This window comes from Alligator sinensis, unplaced genomic scaffold (genome assembly GCF_000455745.1).
Source record: "Alligator sinensis unplaced genomic scaffold, ASM45574v1 scaffold883_1, whole genome shotgun sequence".
In the NCBI taxonomy this organism is placed as follows: domain Eukaryota; kingdom Metazoa; phylum Chordata; order Crocodylia; family Alligatoridae; genus Alligator; species Alligator sinensis.
Genome location: NW_005842009.1, coordinates 2,522,862 through 2,541,568, shown reverse-complemented (window position 1 = coordinate 2,541,568; position 18,707 = coordinate 2,522,862). Strand labels below are relative to the sequence as shown.

At 40.3% G+C, this 18,707-nt stretch overlaps 1 protein-coding gene and 1 pseudogene across 15 annotated transcripts in view; both read left to right on the top strand.

Annotated features, from left to right (window-relative positions):
- EPB41 (erythrocyte membrane protein band 4.1) overlaps positions 1 to 18,707 on the top strand; it is a 140,520-nt gene that overhangs the window by 107,804 nt on the left and 14,009 nt on the right. For 7 of the 15 annotated variants that reach the window (XM_025201958.1, XM_025201963.1, XM_025201961.1 and 4 more), the window contains 2 exons: positions 630 to 680; positions 17,598 to 17,726. In XM_025201958.1, coding sequence (XP_025057743.1) covers positions 630 to 680; positions 17,598 to 17,726 — 180 coding nt within the window. Of the gene's footprint in view, positions 1 to 629; positions 681 to 15,901; positions 16,364 to 17,597; positions 17,727 to 18,707 lie in introns of all 15 variants that reach the window. The other 8 variants (XM_014519104.2, XM_006021877.3, XM_014519106.2 and 5 more) reach the window with 2 other exon arrangements.
- LOC112549971 lies at positions 6,535 to 6,694 on the top strand (annotated as a pseudogene).

Here is an 18,707-nt window from a genome sequence, read left to right as displayed (position 1 = left end):
TCTTATTCCCTGTCCAATATATTTAGTTGTAATATGAATTGATATACTTTCTGGAAGTCCCAGCTCATTTGTTAAATACATATTAGGCTATTTTACTAGAGCGTTTCTGAACCATGATATAAGCAATCTTTGTGCAGGTTGCTTGGCAGAGAATACTTCCCCAGATGAGGATATGGGATAGTGTGCTTGTAAATGCACAACTACAGTGATTATGTTGCTAGCTCTCCTATGACACTGTATACAATTTGGTGCTAGTCCTGTGTGCCTCAGTTTGTTGCTCTGCATTTCTGGATGATCCATGACCTGTGACATGGTCCTTTTCAAAATGGTTTCATGCCAAGGTGGTTTAGGCTCAAATGTCTTTCTGAGGAACTTCCAGAAATGACTTCTCAGTGCTTGAGGAGGACAGAGGGACTTGCAAGAAGACACATGGCTAATGTTTTACTTAATCATTTTCAAATGTATAAGGAAGGTAAATGTCAATGTAAAATGATTCTCTGTCCTGCCAGTCACTGCATTAACCTTTTTTTTTGCTGTAACAATAATGTTTTGTAAGAGGTTACCTTTCTACTATTTCTGTATGCTGCATTACAAAACAACTGAATGTTACACACTTTGTGTATGTCCAGGTCAAGAAAGTCACTGCCCTATCCTCTGAGAGAAAGGTTGGTGGGCTTGAGGTAAAGCTGCTGTTCTGATATGTGCTTCTGAAGCAGAATTTTGCTTTTGTAATGGCACTAAGCAAAAACCCAACAGCAGCTGCTAAGTAGCATTTTTCTTTTGGCCACTTCAAGTAGTTTCACATCACACAGCCTCCAGACCTAACACCTAAAGGATTTGCACTGCTGCAGCTTTTGCAGCTTTCAATTTGCTTATTTCAGTGCATGGCTGGTTGAAAAGCTGCATGAAGATGTAACCGTGTATTCGGAGAGAAAAACAATTATGAAAGTTTAACTGTACCCTGTTCTTTTTTATGTTGTCTTTCTTTCCGTTTTGTTTTTTGTTTTAATAATCATGTTACTCTTGCATCTTATTATTTTTCTTTTGCTGCCCAGTCTCCCAGCTACTTTCTCCCTGATACTCATCACTTAGGGGTGTGCAAAGAACCAGTCCCCAAATTCCAAACTGATCAAAGGAGGTTGACTCAGTTGAGAGAGCTTAGGGCCAAATTTTTTCTTTCATAAATGTGCCCGGGTTGATCGTGCTTAGTAGTTGAAGGGATGGGAGAGATTTTTTTAATGGAATGCAACATTTCCCCAAACATTTTTTTAAAAAATTTAAGTACTGAATCCTTTGCATGATACTGTGTGATGGTTTATTCATTATAGTTTTACATTCTTTAGACTGGAAACACAGATGCATTAATGTACAACAAAATTCAGGGAGTTTGGAATGTTACTGCTAAACTTGTGCATATTCCATGCTCTTGATTTTTAAGGCATATTGAACAGTTTTGCATTTCTAACAATATAATTTTTGGAAAAAAGTGAAAATTTTGATACTATCTTCAATACTTTCAAGATAAGATTTTATTATTTGCACTAACATCTGGGTGCCAAACCTATTGAACTAATGCCATTTTTCAGGCCAGTAGTAGTATAGCAAATTGTAAAAAAAAAAACCCCCAAAAATGCAGAAAATTAACCCCCCCCCCCCACAAAAAAACCAACTTTTTATTGGACCATTTCTATTTGTAAAGCAACAAGGAATTTTACTCTGTTCTTTCAATTGCGAGAGACATTAGTGAGATCAACTATTCTCTCCCAGGGAAACTGGGACAAGTTCAGATGTGCTCACAGGGGTTCATAAGTTCTCCACAGATGACCATATCAAACTGAACTTAAGAGTATTGCTAAAGTACTTCTGTCCTTTTTAAGCCACCAAAAGTTTTGTCCTCCAGCAGTTTAAATAACCTAATCTAAATTGGCACAGAGCCCCTGGAAGACCCATCCTAAAACTTTGCACATCCCCAAGTCCCATTTGGAGCACTTTCCATCTGTCATTTTTGTTCATCTCTGTCTTTCTTGATCTTCTGTCACGAAAGCAGACACAGGAACGTCCTCTGTTAGTACAGGATGAAGATAAAATAAAAAAGGAGAAACCTACTGAGACAGCCTTGCCCCAGCAAGCAAGAGAAGAAACTCTTCCAAAGGTTTCTATTCCGATTCCTGAGGAGCAGAAATCACTCAAAAAGTGCCACCTGTACTCTAATATTTTTCCTTCTCCACGCATTCCTTTTATGATGTCCTTTTTTGTGGTCCTTATACTGATGGTGTGGTGGCTGATCTTTCTGTGATTGGAAACAGGGTGCCTATTTGAAACATCAAGACCAAAGCTCTTGCATTCTTGGCTGTAGCTTCTACTGCATCTTCTGTGTTTTGCCCTCTGATCTCCATAGCTCCTTATGCCAGGGACATTCTGAAACTATTTTTTTAAAATCATATTTCTCATTGCATAGCATATTGGTTGGCATACCAAAGGAGTGGCAATGGATTCTCCACCCCACTCCACTGTTCTGAACTTTCAACCTTTGCTGTCCATAAGAATTACATTTTAAAAAGCATGTTACCTATTCAATATCTGTCAAAATCTTCAGCTCTTAAGCATGTTTACTGATGATAGTTTTCTTGTTTTTATAGCCCCTTCAAATGTCATACATTGCAGTTTGTGGAAAGGTTTCACTGAAGATGACTCTTATTTTTAAAACCAACACTTGCTTAAATTTGCATTGTTTGTGGGGGGAGAATTCAGTCTGATATTTATTGAAAAGCCTTAAGATTCCCAGCAATCCACCAAGTCTGATCTGTAATCACTCCTGTTCTAAGAGAATAAGATTGGCGTAGAGTTGCCTTTTTCTTTATTTAAAAAAGGCTTGATGTCAGCGGCCTTCTAAAGGATAATTCATGTTCCTAGGGACAGACTTCTTCACCTGTTCCCTTTATGGAAGATCATTTCAAATCTTAATACTGTCTTACTGCAAACTTCCCTGCATATCTTTCATAGCTGTATTCTCCTCTGAATGAAATTTTGTGTAATTTGTCAAGGGGGGGGAAAAAAGTCACTAAAAGCAATATTTATTGTAAGTATAAATTAATCCATTTCCTGACCCTGATTACCTTGGTGCATATCCATATATATATCTATATTCTTTTAATTTGTGTTGAACTCACTGAAGTGTGTTTACTAATGATCATGAAAATGGATGTAATGCCCCCTAAAGTATGTCTTCTTTTTGCATGTTGACTTGCTGCTATTAAGTTTATCTAAACATATAGGAGAGTACTATGCTCATAATTCTAGTGTTAAGCTGCTTATTTGGATTTCTTTAACAAAAGCTTTGCATGCTACTTATTTGTAATTTGGAGTGTAAATGTGTGGATGATGATTTTATGTATATTATCAACATTTACACTTGACTATAGATAATGATCAGTTTCTTTTGAAAGCCAAGATTTGATGCTCAGCTGGGATGAGCAGATCTGGCTCACAAACCAGGCAAAAGATGGGACTTTTCACTTTAGTAGTTATTTCTTCATTATACAGTAAGCAGGAGACAGAGTTAAGCCACCCCACTCTTTTCTAGTAGCAATTTGCATTCTGTTGCTTTCTCTAGAGGTGTTTGAGGTAGAGGTAGAAATAGTATAGCAGTGGACTGCCACCAATATCTGTCAGTGGTGGCATTCAAACTAAAAGCCCAGAAGAGAAAGGAATAGACATGGATAAAAAAGAACTAACTTCTGTGTATGCCTGTATGTGTACATGTGTGTATACTCCTTTATACGTCAATCTATGAACACATTGTTTTTAGAAGTTAATGTGTCCATATAGATGTATGTGCATGCGGTGGGGAAAGGGAGGAGATGCATGCATAGTTAGCTTTAATTATGCAAACACTTGATTTGGAAGAAAATAGTGAACCTTTAGAATTGCTCATCTGCATCTGCCTTTATTTTGAGTGTATAAATTCAGACCGTGTTTGGGAAGTCTTGGAAATTTAGCCAGAAATAATCTGTCTAGTACAGCACTAAATTCCTTTTGATCTCATGGAAATGTTCATTATTTAGGCCAGTACCTATTTGAATGCTTGTAATGTGTTCAGACCAGTGCACCAGTTTTGTGCCTTTTGAACTTTGCTTTATGTGTGGATACTAATTTTCATTGAAAACCCTTTGCATACTGTAATCTGACAAGCTGATATTTAAAACAAAGAAAGATTATATTCCAAACATATATATTGAACCCAAAATATATCCAATTTCCTTTTCCCACTATTTAAAGATATTGGGATTTAAAATAACATCAATATGCAAATGCAGACTTATTCACAGACTGAGGGGAAATACCTATATCATACCCCCGCTCCCCCCCATTTGCTGTCAACACAGGCAGCAAATGTTACCACTTTATAAACTGTGGACACAGTGGGTTTAAGGGAGTAAGGCTTGAACTGAAAATCAGTGGAGAACCCTAATAGTGCTGAGCATTTAATTTAGGGCTGTCCCAAGGAAGTGGAAGGGGAGGGCACTAGGAAAGTGGGAAGTTGATGATCAGTGAGTCAAATGAAGAGCTGGACAGGGAAAATAGGGCTCTTGGGCTCTAGTCTACTTCCCAAAAAAAAAAAAAATCCAGAAATGACAGGGATCTCTTAGGATGTAGTCATACAGGTCTCTCCAGATGTGTCCTTTCCTGTCCTTGTTCTCAGAAGTGGACTGTTAATGTGTCCCCAAGTAGGTTAGCTCTCTTTTCACCTTCCTTCTCTCCCACTTGCCTGAAACAAATATTTACTGAAGCCTTTGGCCCGAGATGACCCATCTGTATACAGCTGTTGAATATGGGTAGATGCGATTCTCAAGATAAATGTAAAAACTGCTGAGAGAGAAGCATCTCATCATTAGCGGTATTTACATTGTCAGGAGGAACTGGGAAAGTGCATCCTTTGTATGTATCTTTCATACATAGGGAACGATTTGACAGTTGTAGGGAAAGATTTGACAGTTGTATTCAGTACACCTGATCCTTTGGTGACAGAAGAAATAAATGCTTTTGGTTCTGGTCAGGTGAACAGTTTGCTTTGGGAAATAAGACCGGTTTCCATCAGCAAAAGGCCTTTGAGCTACAGGTTCTGAGAATACATCAAAAAAAGTTTGTGATCACATAAGTATTTCTCTAAAGAAACCTAACAAGCCATTCTTATCTGTAATGGGTTAGAAACCAGCTTTTCTACAGATTGTGAAGGTGGAGGAAAACCTTTAATTAAATAGGCTTGCACCATTCAGACTAGCTTTTCCCCCTTGGCTTGCCTGTCCTCTTTGTTTCAAACACAGGGCATGGTCTTTGCATTAAAAACTTGGTGAGCCTGAAGTACAGGTTTCCCTCGCCAACTGCTGGGGTTAAGTTCCTGAAAGTTCCTGTGTTTGGCAAGACAAAAGGCTTATGGGAAAAATGGTAGATGGCGGGCTGATGTGTGGCCACAGAATACCGTGGTTACTCCGATCTGTCTACCATGGTAGCCAAAATGGTATATAGCATATTAAGTGTGAATACTCAATACCGTGGTTGGCAAAACCATGGTTGGTGAGGGAAACCTGTTCTGTTCCACAGATGTCCCTTTATGCTCATCTCCTGGAAGCCACCCTCTTTCTGGTCTACTTTCTTGCTGAATGGAGCTCAAGGAAGAACCTCTTCTGAAAGTTTTGCCTTCTCTGTGATGTCCTCCCACCCTTTTTTAGGAGCTTATAGAGCATTTGTCTAGTCAAAATTGCAATGTACCTTTTGAAAATCTATCAATACATCTCGTTAGTCGCCTTTGCCTTCCTGCACATCTTTGTATTTGCTTAGGGCTCGTTGAAAGGCACAACCACTTTTCTGGTATAAGGAGTAAAACTCTCACTTGTATGTATGTTCAGTATTTATTACAGTACATATGTAAATCATACAGTTTGCTGGGTTGGCTGAGATCTACTACTCATTTCTATACTTCCCTTGATGTCACCTTTAGAGACAATATTGGAATAAAAAAGTATATATGAATATTACCTATTTATTTCTATAACATTTTCTATATGCTTATATGCATGTAATGTATATAGCACAAAATAACTTAAATTTTTTCTTCTTTTGAGTGTTTTGCTGGCAAAAGTACTTTAATTGTATTATTTACTAATTCCTGAATAGTGGTGTTCTTCAAAAATACAACAAGATTTGTTGTTACCGTTTGGATAGAAACATCGCTCGTGATGCCCTGTAGGGAAGGTACAAAAGAAGACTACACTCATTGTAGCTGAATGTAAAGGCAGGGATTTCATGGTCTCCATGAACTGATGTTCATCAATGCCATCTTGCTCTGTTCTCGCTTCAGAGCCTAAAACAAAGTAGAGTGGGTACAAACAGACCCCATCTAGTGTACTGACTAACTTGCCATCACCATGCATTCATTAATTTATGGCAGTACTGATGTCTTTATCAGTAGAGAGCTTTGATTATATTTGGCCAAAGATCTATGAGGTCTGTTGCAGTGATGGTGAATATTGAAATTAGTTTATGCATATTAGTATCGTAGCCAATGAGGTTAATCCGAGGCACGATTATTGCTGATTGAAAACTTTTCTGAAGGGAAGGTGAAAATGTCAGCAGAATGTATACAACACAGGCTTATATGTTCAAAAGGCTGAATTTTTATACTTGATCTCTTACAGCTTAGGATCTCTCAATAACACCAAGATACCAATGACCGAGTGCTTTGTAAATACATAATGGTTAAATGGGATTAATTCTTTTTAATACTCTTTCCACTGTTTTTCATTCTAACATATTTCAATTTATTCCATGAAGCTTTTCTGTTTAATTAAGATGATTGGCCTGCCCTGTGTGGTTATAAAAATAGAAATATACATTCTAATTAGAGATCAGAATAAGACTTTTTCTCTTCAGATCTTTGTTCCCTAATGTTCTTTTTTCACGAAATTCGCATTTTAAGATAATTCTGTTAAATTAGCTGTGCATGTAATGCACCGGCTTAACTAGAAGTAACTTTCCACTTTTGTGAATTGTGATTCCCTTTGATTATGAAGTTAGCTTTGCTAATTTTCCTGATGGGATCAAATGCAAAAGAGTATCTGGGTCTTTAATTTCTGGAAGAAAATTAAGATTTTTGGACTTGAAGCAGCAAGATAAGTTTCTGCTTACGTTGGGTTTTTTGTGGGGGGAGGGAAGGGGTCAGGGCTTAGGCAGCAACTGGGTGTCTTACTACCACTCTGAAACTTATTCAGAGAGGATGTTTATTCAGTTCAGGTTTTCTTGAAATTCAGATTAAATGAGGAGGAGGAGGTTAAAATAGGTGAGCAGTAGTGCATGGGTTCATATGACCAGTATTAGAATGGATCAAAAACCCTGTGTTACTTTTTAAAATGTAGACACTTACATGAGGTCCATTAGCGTAAGACAAATATCTGTTTTTATTTGGAAAACTAGTAAAAGTGAAGATGGGTATTCTTGTTGTCCGCTGCATATTGTTTGGGTGCACCTTGTGGCTGTCAGTGGGAGAGTAACTGTAGTCTCATTGCACCGCATGCCCTGGCACATCAATTTTCTGCACTTTGAATGACAGTAACTTAATTGGTAGTGATGGTTTCTTTATAAACTCAGCTCTTAACTAGTAGTATTGTCAGAATATAGTAAGATAATTTGAGGGTTATCTCTGCTATGTTCATTTGAAATATAGAAGTAAGTATATATGGGACCAGTTGTGATGCAAATTCCTTGCTGCTTATTTCAACACTGAGCTTATGAAGAGATTAATGACAAATAGCAAGCCATGGTTCAAGATTAAAGGGCAAGTACAAAAGATTTTTGTTGTGTTTTGTTTTCCCTCTCCCACACACCCTGGCATCACTCTGTTGAAATGACTCACAGTTCTTGCAGAAATGAGGTCTGGGTCCATGCAGTCTGCATCACTAATCTTGCGGAGAAGGTTTTCGGTAGTGTGAAGTAGGTATCAGTTTCTGTAAGGGGTAGTCATTTTTCACTTTACGAACTATTCCATTGGCATAATTGTTTTTTTCTGGCATACTTGGTGATGGATAATAAGTAGTCAAGTTCCTATTCCAATAGATAGGTAGGAGAAAATGCTTTTAGAAAAGCTCATTGACAGTAGGGTTGGGTAGCTTATTTAGAATTTAGTTATGCCTTTTCTTAGCATACTGTTGACCTGGTAGATCTAGACAGAGACATGTCCACTTATGCTGAGTATATAACTTATTTTACAGGGCTGTGGGAAAGATGGTGGCTCTTGGTGGTTCCTGACAGGCACTCAGCTTCGGTAAAGTGCTTCTGTGCCACTTAGTGTCTGTAATTTTATACCAGTGGTACATGGTATAGTTAAGTCAGTGCATGGGGACTAACTAAACTTAAAAGACTTTTTAAACTAAAACTTTCTCTTTGTGGAACACTTTTGTTTTCTATTTTTCCTTGGATTATTTGCTTTGTAAATATGTACATTTATCATCAATAAATGTTGTTGCAAACTAATCCCTCTTTCTATTATTCATTAATAAAACAGGAAGCATTTCTGTATTTTAACCTACTTGGACTAACATGCTCTGTTCCTCGACTGGTGAGCTCTGTGCCAACCCAGGTACCATAAGAACTATATCGTTTTGATTTGCAGTCTTGTATACTATGTGGGTTAGCCTGGCGTTAACAGCTACTTACTGCAGGTCTTGCTAGCATCACTCTGAAGAGCAGTTTTTACAAGGGTGCATTTTAGACTGTAAAAGAAGACTGTCAAAATAACCTGATCAGGGCTAAAGCCCACCTAGCCTAAAAAAGGCTTTTAAAAGTCATTTGGCACCTTTTCAAATATATAGTAGGACATTTCTTCAAATTCATCTCTAACAGTAGCTGCTGCTTTGGCAACTGGGAAGGAATACTTTTCTTACCATTGCTTAAATCTGCACAGAACATTGCTGTATGTCAAAAATGTTTTTAGTGTCTGGTTTTAAATGACACTTGTTCTGTGGTGTCATTTATTGTGTGAATTCATTGCATGGTACCTGGAAATGTCTAACTCATTTAAAGAGCATCCTTCCTACCATTTATTTTTTAAAGAGTTAAGTATCCATGTCCCTGACTGACCAGCTTCTCTGCCTTTTCTTCACCCCTAAACCTAATACCGTAAAGGTATCTGGCCTCATTTTAGCAGTGGGCTTGCTTTGAAGCTGACAAACTATATGTAACACTGGAGTCTCTCAGTCATTCTTAAAACAGAGGACTAGATTTTCTTTATGCCTTGATTTAGCCGAGAGTCCTTTGTCTTTGATCTGGGTGGTGGTTCCAGTTTGGTTCCGTGTTGGTTGCATCATTTTGCAGAAAGTGAGCCTGAACTGTAATGGAGGTGCCCACTGCTGTCCCATGCCCTTGTATTCGGGCAGAGTCTTCTGCAGAGCCTCTTTCAAATCACTGAGTGCAAGGGTATTGCCTATGTGGAGCACCTTGCAAATTTAAAGCCTTAATGGTACGTGGTGATAAACAGGGAAATGCAGCAGCAAAAACCTCATGATCATCATGTGTCATTTTAAGATGTGACCATGTTTGTAGGCTGTTTACAGTTGCTGCTGCTGAGCTGTTCCTGAATGCTTTCTAAGACAGTTGATTCTGGAAGGGAAAAAGGAGCAGATGTGCAACTTTGTTACTCCAGTAGCACACTCTTCTCACCTGCCCTACAAAAACAGAATTGGTTTCTGAAGACAGAGCCAGAAGGAGCCTTTGGGACAGCTGAATGATGGCTTGTGTAAAATATGTTAATAACATAGGTCTTCATTTTTTTTTCAAGTTGCTAAGCGACCAAAACTCCTACTGACTAAGATTTGAGGTAACCATTCTATGTCTTGCAGAACTGGGGTCCTTATTTGCATGGAAAACATATTTGAAATGCAGCATATAATTACTGGCATTACTACCGAGTAGAATTGTTTATCCTTGTATTGTCTGAAGTGATCAGCCAGGCCAGGCATCAGAGCTTTATGGTCAGCTCATCAGACTACACAGGTCTAGAGATAGTGGCCATGCATTTAAATGCTAGCATTGGTGGTGGTTGTTTTTTGTAAAGCCTTACTTTTTCAGTCTTGGGGAAATTGAAACTTATGAGGTGTAAAACTGGTTGTAAATGAAGGATCTTTATTTTCTGCTTTTATAATACTTTTTGCTCGAGTACTTTGACAGCTTTGTTGAAATTGAGAACGTTCATCAGTTGATCTGTGGAATTCTTACTGGTGAGTGCAGTTCATTGCAAAACCCATGTCTTCTACTTATCAGCTCAGTGTGCATCTATAGGCATTTACGTTGATCCTGTTTGCTTATGCATACACTTATAATGGGGATAACCTAATAACAAAAGCCATTGTTCAATACCTGTGACGCTATGCTGAGCATAAATGATTGCAAATACTAGCCAATTAGAACCTGTAAAATGTCATTTGGTTCTTCTGTAGGGAATTTATTGAACACTTGTAGTAATTGGCAGGTTAACCAGTATTGTGTCAACCTTAAGTGTTCTGTCCTCAGTGCTTGTGCAGTGAGAACTGAACAAATGTGATCTATGGGGAGGGAGTTGGCAATGTGCAAAAACTGGCTGTGGAAATCTGTGTGGCGAAAGAGGAAGGATATAGAATAGAAAAACCAAGAGCTAAGCAAAAGCAACTGGTTAAACATTATGAGGCAAGAGCCAGGCTTTTTTTAGACATTTTGATTCAAAACAGTACTGCTAAAAATAGTGTTCTCCTAACCCACTAAAAATATCTCTGGTGTCTGGTATCGGCCAAACAATTAGCTTGTTATTAATTTATCCCCTATTTGAATTGCTGATTTTAGTGTCACTTCCTACACTGTAACTTTAAATTTGTCTGTCCTCAGCATTTTTCAAGATGAAGTACACAATTGGGATTTTTCAGGTTAATTTTTCAAATTGCATTCATTGTTCTAAAAGATGGGGCATCGCATTTTGTCCCGTGTTGTTTTTTTCTGCACTATGTATGGCTTATGCACCGTAGTCTGCTGCACATGTGATTAGCTTTTATTGCAGGTAACTGTTAGAATGAATAGCTTGTCTTTTGAAGAGTGCTGAGCACCTTTATAGTTCCTCAGCAGTTCTAAAACTGGCTTTAGTAATCCTAAAAGTTAGGTGTGCCTTTGCATCTCCGAGTTCTGTTTTTTTTTAAAGCAATCATGATAAGATCAGATTTCATAGCATGTTCAAATTCTGTTTTAGCCTGTATGTTGGCTATATTTCCAAATGTAAGAAACGGCATAGGAGAACTTGGAGTAAAACACGCTTTGTGTATATAGATGATTATATTTGTATGGGTAAAGTATCTTTTTAATTAGACTGTCTTGCTACTGAAGGAATAGCAAAAACAAAGTACTCGGATCAACTGATCTTATCAGGATTTGATTCCATCTTTATAGTTTGCATGTTGCTGCTTATTGCAGCACTTTGCTTCCTTAAAATCCAAAATATCCGTCCTGTAGCTTTTATGTTGAGTGCTTATACCTGTATATTTTCAAAATGCAAATTGTTTAGTTGGAAAAATGTTTTTCTTTGCTTTTAAGGTAGTTGTATGTATTAAAATTAAAATTTCCAGGTTTTTTCTCTCTCCAACAGAACTAGGTTTGCATAATTTTTCCTTTTTTTCCTAGTCATCTAAGTAATGCCATGGTTTCATGTTTAATGGAAAGTACTTAAGATGTGTAATTTGCTTAAAGTGCAGAGCTCCTGCTGCTCCCACTCAAGATCAGACACTCATTTTGCAAAGTCTAGTGTAGGTAATGAAGTGGTACTTGTCAGACCATGGTGTCCTAAACTAGCATTTAAAGTGGAAGTAACACATGGACAGACAACCAGTAACTTTCACTGCCCTTCCAAATGACAGATGGCAATATGATGTCTGTCATCAGGCAGTAATTCCAAATAGGCATTGCATGTTTAAACATTTGTGTAGGAATGCATTACAAGTAGGGTATATTCTTTTTTTAGGTCAGAAATAATATTTAGTCTGTGCACGTAATCTTACCCAGTCATTCAACACTGTTAATCATTGTATCATTTTAGTTACCTTTTTGAGTATGCTCCAAAATTAATATTAAAAAAATTGACAGGAAGTACAGGTGGCTGCAAATCTTAAAGAGTAGAAAATTGTAAATTTTCTTATGCAGAGAAAACTGTCCTCAGGTTGGGGTGAGACTAGGCTGTATTAGTTGGTTCCTACTTAAGAACCATCATTTTTCCTAGAATAGATTTGTGCTGCCTTAATCTCTAGAGATAATTCTGTTGGAGGTGTCACAGCCTACAGGGTGCATTTATCTGAACCGTATGAAGTCTGAATGTCACAGAATTCAAGCTTTAATTTGAGACAATGTATCATTTTTGTGATTGCCAAGATACACTTCTGAACACAGATTCATGTGATACTGTCTGCTGATCATAGTGGCACGTTGACCCTGAAGCTAGATGATAAGGCTTCAAGCATCAGAAAACTTTAAGGCAGTTGTTCATATGAAAAGTGCACAGGCTCACTTCTCCTATTTGTGTATACCAGGGGCGGGCAGTTATTTTGGGCAGAGGGCCGCTTACTGAGTTTTGACAAGCCATCGAGGGGTGCATGACAGGCAGACCAGGGCAGATAAATATTTATTTTCTAAATTTTTTAGGAGCCCCGCAGGCTGGATAGAATGGCCTGGCGGGCCACGTTTTGCCCACCCCGGTGTATACAGTTATGACAAACCTGTAATTGCCAATTAAATAAGGAGAAGAACTAGCAGTGGTGCAATTGACTTTTCTGTCATTGGGGATTCTTCATACACCAGACAGTAGATTAGTGGTTACCAACTGGTCGATCAGGGAGCCTAATGCAGTCAATCTGAGGTTGGGTGGGGTCCAGGAGCGTGGGGGGCTCCCGCTGCTGTGAGCATCCCAGCGGAGGCCCCAGGGGGCACATCCCCTGCCCCCCCAATCTGTGCGCAGCAGAGGTAGCTGCCATTGCAGGCTGGGTTTTGCACCCCAGGCCCCCTTGCAGCATGCCTGAGAGCACCTCAATGCTATGTACACCAGCTGCTGGGCGGGCAGGGGACAAGACTCAGCCCAGGACAGGATGCATGTGGTGTTGAGCTGCTTCTGGGCCAGCTGCAGCAGGGCTTGGGGTGCAAAGCCCAGCCTGCAATGGGAGCTGCCTCTGCTGTGCATAGATTGGGGGGCACGTCATCCCCCCTCAAATGCAGGGCAGTGCAGACAGCTACAGCAGTGGTGAGGGAGGGAGTGGGGCTGGGGCAGGACCTCCACAGCCAGGGTGGTGTGTAGGATGAAGCCTGTGAGCAGCTTGTCCTGGGGGTGCAGGGAGGGGGGGCACATAGCCCAGGATGGTGTGGGGGGTGTCTGCCCCTGGATCTGCACGCTGGCTGAGCTAACTGCTGCTGCAGACTGGGGCCAGGCTCTTCATGGCAGGGGTGTTGGGCCAGGCTGTGCTTTGTCTGGGCAGTGGCAATACTGGGAGTAGGGCTACAGGGGGGCTGAAGGCACCCGAAAATTTGCCAGCCCTCCCTCCCAGTGGAGCTGCCTCCCTCCCTGAGTGCAGTGTTTTCCAACACCCCCATGGCTGGGAGGCTGTGCTGGGCTCTTCCCAGTGAGGGGTGGGCTGCGCTGCACTCAAGGCAGGTGGTGGCAGCACTAGGAGGGGGGTTAGGGGGCTACAGTGAATATTTGGGTGCCTGCAGCCATGTGCCCTCACCTTCCCCCCCCCCCCCATCCCTGTTCCCAGCCCCACTGCCTGGCCCAACACCCACACTGGGAAGAGCTGCCCCAGTCCACAGTAGCAGCCAGCATGCAAATCCAGGGGCACATGCCCCCCATACCCTCCCAGGCTGTGTCACCCTGGCTCCTTGTGCCCCCTGGATGAGTCACTCATGGCTCTGTCCCATGCCCCACTCTGGCTGTGTTGGGCCTGCCCCTGCCCCAGCAGTGAGGGAGGGAGCAGGGCAGTAGCTGGAACTCCCCCCAGCCCCTGCTTCTGCCTGTGCCTTGCTCCCCCTCTTGCCCCTGGGGTCTTGATCTTCACTCCCACGGCCCTTTCCCCTCCCCCTGCCTCTTCCTTCACAGACTTACCTGATGGGGAGGTGCACCCCCAAATAGTTTTTTTTTCCCTCCATTGTGATCTGCTCCCTGCTTTCCTCCCCACAGACTGACCTGTTGGGGGGGGGGGCAGGGGTGACACATGGTAGATCTTGAGTTGCTTTTTAATTCAAAAAGTGATCTCCTACTTTAAAAAGTTGGAGACCACTGCACTAGATGCAACAGTAACTTTAGTAACTAGAGTAAAATTGTAGTTATTATGTCTGCTTGTTTTCTTTTCTTTCTGCTAGCTTTCTGTTATCACTAGTGGGAGAAATAAAGTGATTCTAGGATAGGATAAGATCATAGCTTGGTTTACAGCCCATAATTAAAGATGTAGCAGTCCTCTCTACAAAACAAGTTTGACATGAGTATGTATATTGAGTGTTTTCGACTATACTCGCTGGGCTTTTGAGGAAATAGGTGATTTTCGTTAAAGTTTTCTGTCTTTTACATGTTCTAACTCTTGTCTTCTCTTCTGTCATTGTTCCTTTTCTTCAAGTTCTGGCTTAGAGGGCTCCCCGAGATGTGAGAAGACCTAGTTGAGAACTTGCTAACGAGCTGAATGGAAGGCAAAATAGAACCGGCCTTAGTTAAATCCTCTGGCTTGACACAGCCTTCCAAAGTATCTCAGGTGTTTTGGAAATGCTTGCTTTTTTCTAGGGAGGCTGGATTACCTGTCTTCTCAACAATGTACTGTCACACACACTAATTATATTGTGATTTCAAGAGGGTTGGTATTGTGAGGGGTTTTGTCCTCTTTTGCTTAAATATGGTATATGTGTTTCAGTGGTTTGGGATAAGCAGTATTGCAATATACAGTTGGGAAGCAATAAACATTGCGTATTCAACTGCAGTGTATTTAGAGCACGTTGATGTTCCAGCATAGAGCTGTGCTTCCCTACATGATTCCTCAGTGAAAGAGCAGTGTTTTAATTTCATGATCAATTGAATTGATTTGGTTCGCCTAAAGGAAATACTACAGCTTTCTTGTTGATTTAAGGCTGCATCAAACTTCCTGTGCGAGACAATGGCTTCTTTCAGTTTGACAGCCTCTTGATAATTGGATCAGTTGACTTTAGGACTGACTTGTGGTTATTCTTGCAACAACATTGTCAATAGCATCCTGACCTTTTCAGCTGTGTCTGTTAGCCTGGAGGTTGCAACACCAAACAAGATTCCAACAGTTATGGCTTTAAAGGTCCTGGAAAAAGAAAGAGCTCTTGTCAGCTGAACATAGGCTCTTTGTGTTCCCAGTGACAATAATTTTCTTTCAGTTACTCAAAGTGGTTTTGTACTCATTACCCCATAACGTAAGGGAAATGTATAGTAAAATAGATTAGGGAAAAAAGCGAGCATTGGAGTATAGTTTTGATGTGGGTCATGGGTGTCTTTGTACATACAGCTTGCACAGAACTCTGCCTACGACACTGTTCCTTGGTTTTCTAATTAGGTGAAGGATATGTAGGTCGAACCAGACAGGTCAAATCGGAGCAGAGCGGTAACTGTTCAACGCTATTCTATAATAGATTGATCTGGAATGGTGTGTGGTGGGTTCCTTGGATGCAATGCATCTTGCACAGAGGTTTTCAGGCTCTTAAAAAAAATCCCAATCTAATTGTATTACATGGATTGCCATGGACCTGCTACCGTATTGGAGACCGGTGTTGTATTTCTGTATGCTCCATGATGTTCCACGCTTCTTAACGGTTCTCTGCCCTTTTTTGTGTATTCATTTCTTTTTAGAGTGTCAGTGACTTTCCTTCCCAAGAGGATGTGGATGAAATGACAGAGAGGAAAAGTACTAACCCTGACTTTGAATGGGAGGGCCCAGAGTGTTCAGTAGCCTTTAGTGAGAACCAAATACCAACTCCAGCAGAGACTTCACAAAGTCATGACTTTGGCACTTCCTCTGTAAGCAGCGAGGAGGAGGAGGAGGGAGCTCCTGGCCTCCTTGAGAGCAAGGAGGAGCTAAGATGTGAAAAGGGGGTGTATGCAGGTGCAGAAAAGCAGGCTGATGACTTAGAGCAATCTGAGGTGGAGACCCCTGTAATCCCTGCTTCGCCTCCGCTGCAGCCCTTTGAGAGAGAGGAGGTGGCAGAGGATGTTGAAGAAAATGTTACGAGAGAGCCACTTAGAAAGCTAAACGGAGAGTGTCAGCACTCGTGTGTTAATAATGAGTTTCCTGCAGTCATTCGCTGTTTTCAGGTAGTAAGCTCAGACCCTCCCTTTTAACAAATTTCCCTTGTCTTTTTGGAGTGAAACCCTAAACACTGCAGCAAGCACCTACCAAACCTCCAGGAAGAGGAATGGCTTCCTTGGTGTGAATGCATTCTCTAGACTAATCAGCTAGGTAACCTCTTGCAGTCTATGTGAATGAGACCCCTTCAGTTTACTTTCAAATAAAATGAGATGCATCTCAATGCAAAATGGTCTTTGCCGTCTTCTGCTTGAAGTGCCTTGAGTTCCAAATAAGCTCCAAAGGCACAGCACATCTCACTTCCCACAGAATTAGATGGCTGCTTTGAGGTTTTATGTTTTATGGCAGAAAATAAAGAAACCATCTAAGAGATGCTGAAGGGCAGAGACCTCATGTAGCACAGCAAATTGTAGCACTGATGAGTTTGTACTTAGGCCCCTTCCCCTTTTACTCCCAAAGTGGGAGATGTTTTTGCCTGCTTCAGTGTTGCTGAATATTAATCATATTAAATACACAACCACTTAACCTGCTAACAATCAAGATGCTACTGTCATATTTTTGGAAAGAGGGCAGAATTGATTGATCTGGAAAAGCCTTGTGGGTCTTTACTAACTTTATCTCCTCTTTTAATTGATTACCAGGTGGTGGAACAACTGATTATATTTTCTTGTTTCTTTGTCAACATACAGTTTATTTTTTCTTTTAAAAATATGTCTGACATTGATTTAATAAAAGTCAGTGAACTACACATTGAGTAATTTAACAATGGAACTGGCTTCCCATTTGCATAAAGAATAAAGGTACTCTAAGCCATGATTAACTTTTTATTTGTCTATCCAAGTTGGTATTTAAGTAGAGCTGTTTAAGAGAGTTGTGGTTTGACTGGTAGTTCGTCGTGGGACTTCAGTCACTGGAAAGTCAGTCCATAAAGACAATATTTATGGTAATCTGACAAACTGTTTAACACTTGATGACCTCCTTGGTCTAATTTCAGAGGTCAGCATGTTATTAGGGTCTGGGAAAATCTTATGATTTCACTGTCTTACTTTAAAACTTGATCTGGATGGTTTCTGGATTTTTGACCCTATCAAACAGTAGAGGTCCTAAACATTAAGATTTTTAGGCTGAGCCCAGTTTTCTGAGTCTATGATGCTTTTATCAGATCATTGTCAGACTGTTTGCCAGCAGCATCATCCATATGTAACCATACTAACTATTATTTTTTTTAAACCTATTTCATAGCCACCCCTAGTGAAGACTCAAACAGTCACCATCTCTGATGTGTCCAATGCTGTGAAAAGTGAAATTCCAACAAAAGAAGTTCCCATTGTTCACACAGAGACCAAGACTATCACCTATGAGGCTGCTCAGGTAGAGATGTTTTGACTAATTCTGTGGACTTGCAGAAATGCAGCACTGTAGAAATCTGCAGGTGGATTAATCCTTAAAATATGTGCAGAGGTAATTTTCCGGAGTCAGGAGTTTGAGCATGTAGTTAAACTATATCATAGGACAGGTGCACAAGGAATTGAAGATTTCCTGATCATTTAAGCATTGAAGGCTCAAATAACTTAAAGGATCTAGTAATACTGAACTCTTTTTAATCGTTTCAGTACATCTTCACAATGAAATTGGGTCCCTACTGTTACTCTTTTTTCCCACCCTTTTCCCATAGGCATGCATTCAGCTGTTTAGATTTAACAGTTTTTACTGGTATCAGACAGATATAGTTACACTTTAAAGTAGCCCCTTTTAATAAGACTCTTTAGCTGTCATTGAATTACCTGTAAGTTTTTTCAAAATCACTCTGTGTGAAGTTGTCTCTTTTTTAATACCAGCGAGTGGCAATGCTTTGATGTAGACTGTTCAGAACAAACCGTATTAGGCCTTGTTCCTGTAAGTGATCTACTGTCTCCCTTGTCCTTCCTATTTGCTGCTTTTATCCACCAAAAGTCTCTTTCCTGTTTGTTTGGTCTTTAGAACTGTGTACAGGTGAAATACATTGCTCTTTTGTAACCTGTTTCCATCCTTTTCTTGTCTTGAGGATTTCCTAGTAGATTTGTAATCTCAGGCAACTGTTGAAACAAAGAGTGTGCTATGAAAATGCAAATTGTAGTCAGCATCTCCCAAGTACTTTGAAATAATACATTAGAATGAGTTGTGCAATAGCTGCATAGATAAATGTGGTTCCATAGTTAAGATTAAAAATTTAGTCATCCATCTGAAACTGGCTTTCTCACCTGCCCCAATTTCAAGCCACCTAGTTTCATAGTTTCATAGTAGCTAGGGTCAGGAGGGACCTGAACAGATCATCTAGCCTGACCCCCTGCCACAGGCAGGCATGAATGCCGG